Here is a 2,500-nt window from a genome sequence, read left to right on the forward strand (position 1 = left end):
ACCCACAAAGACTACAGTGTGAAACACACACACACACACACACACACACACGTCAGCGCCCTCTCCTTTTAAATGTGCCAAATAGCTTTACTCCTCCAATACCCCAATTTTAGCATCTGAGTCAATTTATGAGCGCAGGAACGGACAGCTATTACATGTACTGTCTTGTATGGTCATGGAAGCGAGTAGGAGGGAAGAGAATAGAAGCGTGGCTGATATTATGACTCTGTATGTGGATTCATTTAGGTGATGAGTGTCAGCGGGGCAGCCGAGCAGGAGGAGAGCGCACTCACTCTTGGTGATGGAGTTGTGGAGGCTCAGGGCTCTGGAGTTGCGCTCCGATCGGTCCATGCACTCGGGCCGCGCCGAGGGGTGGCTGGCGGACGCCTTCTCCTCATTCAGCTCATCCAAGCCAAACTGCATAGACAGACAGACAGACAGACAGACAGACAGACAGACAGACAGACAGACAGACAGAAAAGCAGAGAGACAAACGGTGAGCCAATATTGTAATGCAGTATTGGTGTTGTGTTCTGTAGAACAGTTGGCTCACTCTTGTTCAAATGTTGACTTCATAGAGCTCGATATTAAATAGTAGCAGACAAAGCATTAGGTAATATTTACAACTGAAAGGGGATTTGCTCATGGGATTTAGCAATGGAAGGAGAGTGATGACCAAACTGTCAAATTAATCACTGATTATCAATTTCACTGGTTCTTATCCAGACGCTCGGCAATCTCATACTTAGGGGAAGGAGTAGGAGAGAGATAATGCTATCTGACAGACCAGTCTCTACACCAGAACTGTGTGTATTTCACCATTGTGGAATAATAATTACAACAGGCACACATCCCTGAAATGAAGACCAGAAAATTCTGCACTTTATAATCACCAGACATGTTCTGATATCACTACATCCATGTCAAGCTTTATCAAGATTTTCAGTGTGTGTGTGTGTGTGTGTGTGTGTGACCATCAATAGCCTTTATTGTGAAGTACGTCAATGCAGGAAATAAGCCATGGCATTGTGAAGATGCCATGCTTGTATTCCACAAAGCGAAACCGATTTAAGCAGCTCTTTCCTGCCACAGACACAGAGGAGTCGGAGTGGCCGTGGAGAAGCTCAATTGAGTCATCAGGAGTGACAGACAGAACTGGTGACGGGGCGCGTCTTTTTCACATTAATGAAACATTAAGAGGGAGAGAGCTGGAGGGGAAATGCTGCTCCTCTTTCTTCGGCGGCTAATCCCATAAGGTGAATGTATGCCATATCCTAACTCTCTCTCTCTCTCTCTCTCTCTCTCTCTCTCTCTCTCTCTCTCTCTCTCCCTTTTCTCCATCATTCTTTTTCTCTCTGTCTCTGTCTTTCTTTCTCTCAGTGTATGCGTTTCTCTGTGTGTGTGTGTGTGTGTGTGTGTGTGTGTGTGTGTGTGTGTGTGTGTGTGTGTGTGTGTGTGTGTGTGTGTGTGTGTGAGTGAGCATGTGTCTGCATGTGTGTGTGTGTGCATATGAATGTGTGAGTGTGAGTGTGTGTGTGTGTGTGTGTGTGTGTGTGTGTGTGTGTGTGTGTGTGTGTGTGTGTGTGTGTGTGTGTGTGTGTGTGTGTGTGCATATGAATGTGTGAGTGTGTGTGTGTGTGTGTGTGTGTGTGTGTGTGTGTGTGTGTGTGTGTGTGCATATGAATGTGTAAGTGTGTGTGTGTGTGTGTGTGTGTGCGCACATGTATGTGTGAGTGTGAGTGTGTGTGTGAGTGACCTGTTTCTGCTGTCCCTCCTCCTCCACAGTCATCTTGGGTTTGACAGCCAAGATGAGGTCAGGCGTGGCATCCATCAGCTCCCCAGGGTTCTCATAGATGTGCCTGTCCACCTTCACTGCCACGTTGTCATACACATGCCTGATCGACAGACAGACACACACACACACACACACATATATATATAAAGTCAAGCATACCACCAATTAAATGGAAAATAAATGTTTTTTATGCTAATTAAAGAGCACATGCAATAATAATCTTCTATCCACACCCCCCACATCTCTTTCTCTTTCCTTCTAACACTATCTCAAACACACACACACACACACACACACACACACACACACACACACACACACACACACACACACACACACACCACACACACACACACACACATACACACACACTTTCCCACAGACAAGCAAACACATTCCTACAGATTACTTAACAAATCCATAGTTTGTAATGGCAGAGGAGCATGTGACGGGCTGGAGTTGTTCAAGAGGGTGTTTAGTAACTGGTGATGTGAGAGGGATTAAAGGCAGGGTTATGCTGCTCTAACACAAGAGGGTGTTTAGTGACTGGTGATTTGAGAGGGAGGTGGATTAAAGGCAGGGTTATGCTGCTCTAACACAAGAGGGTGTTTAGTGACTGGTGATATGAGAGGGATTAAAGGCAGGGTTATGCTGCTCTAACACAAGAGGGTGTTTAGTGACTGGTGATATGAGAGGGATTAAAGG

The 2,500-nt window shown here is 45.8% G+C and overlaps 1 protein-coding gene across 3 annotated transcripts in view; it reads right to left on the reverse strand.

The window, feature by feature from the left end:
• Positions 1-2,500, reverse strand: part of zmp:0000001168 (signal-induced proliferation-associated 1-like protein 1) — a 44,338-nt gene that overhangs the window by 10,345 nt on the left and 31,493 nt on the right. For all 3 annotated transcript variants that reach the window (XR_004164170.2, XM_031572475.2, XM_031572476.2), the window contains exons 11-12: positions 1,757-1,895; positions 294-417 (exon numbers count right to left, since the gene is read on the reverse strand). Coding sequence is in view for 2 of the 3 variants with exons in the window: in XM_031572475.2 (XP_031428335.1) it covers positions 294-417; positions 1,757-1,895 (263 nt within the window). In the remaining variant the exon portion in view is untranslated. The remainder of the gene's footprint in view (positions 1-293; positions 418-1,756; positions 1,896-2,500) is intronic.

Source organism: Clupea harengus, chromosome 8, assembly GCF_900700415.2.
Source record: "Clupea harengus chromosome 8, Ch_v2.0.2, whole genome shotgun sequence".
NCBI classification, from domain to species: Eukaryota; Metazoa; Chordata; class Actinopteri; order Clupeiformes; family Clupeidae; genus Clupea; species Clupea harengus.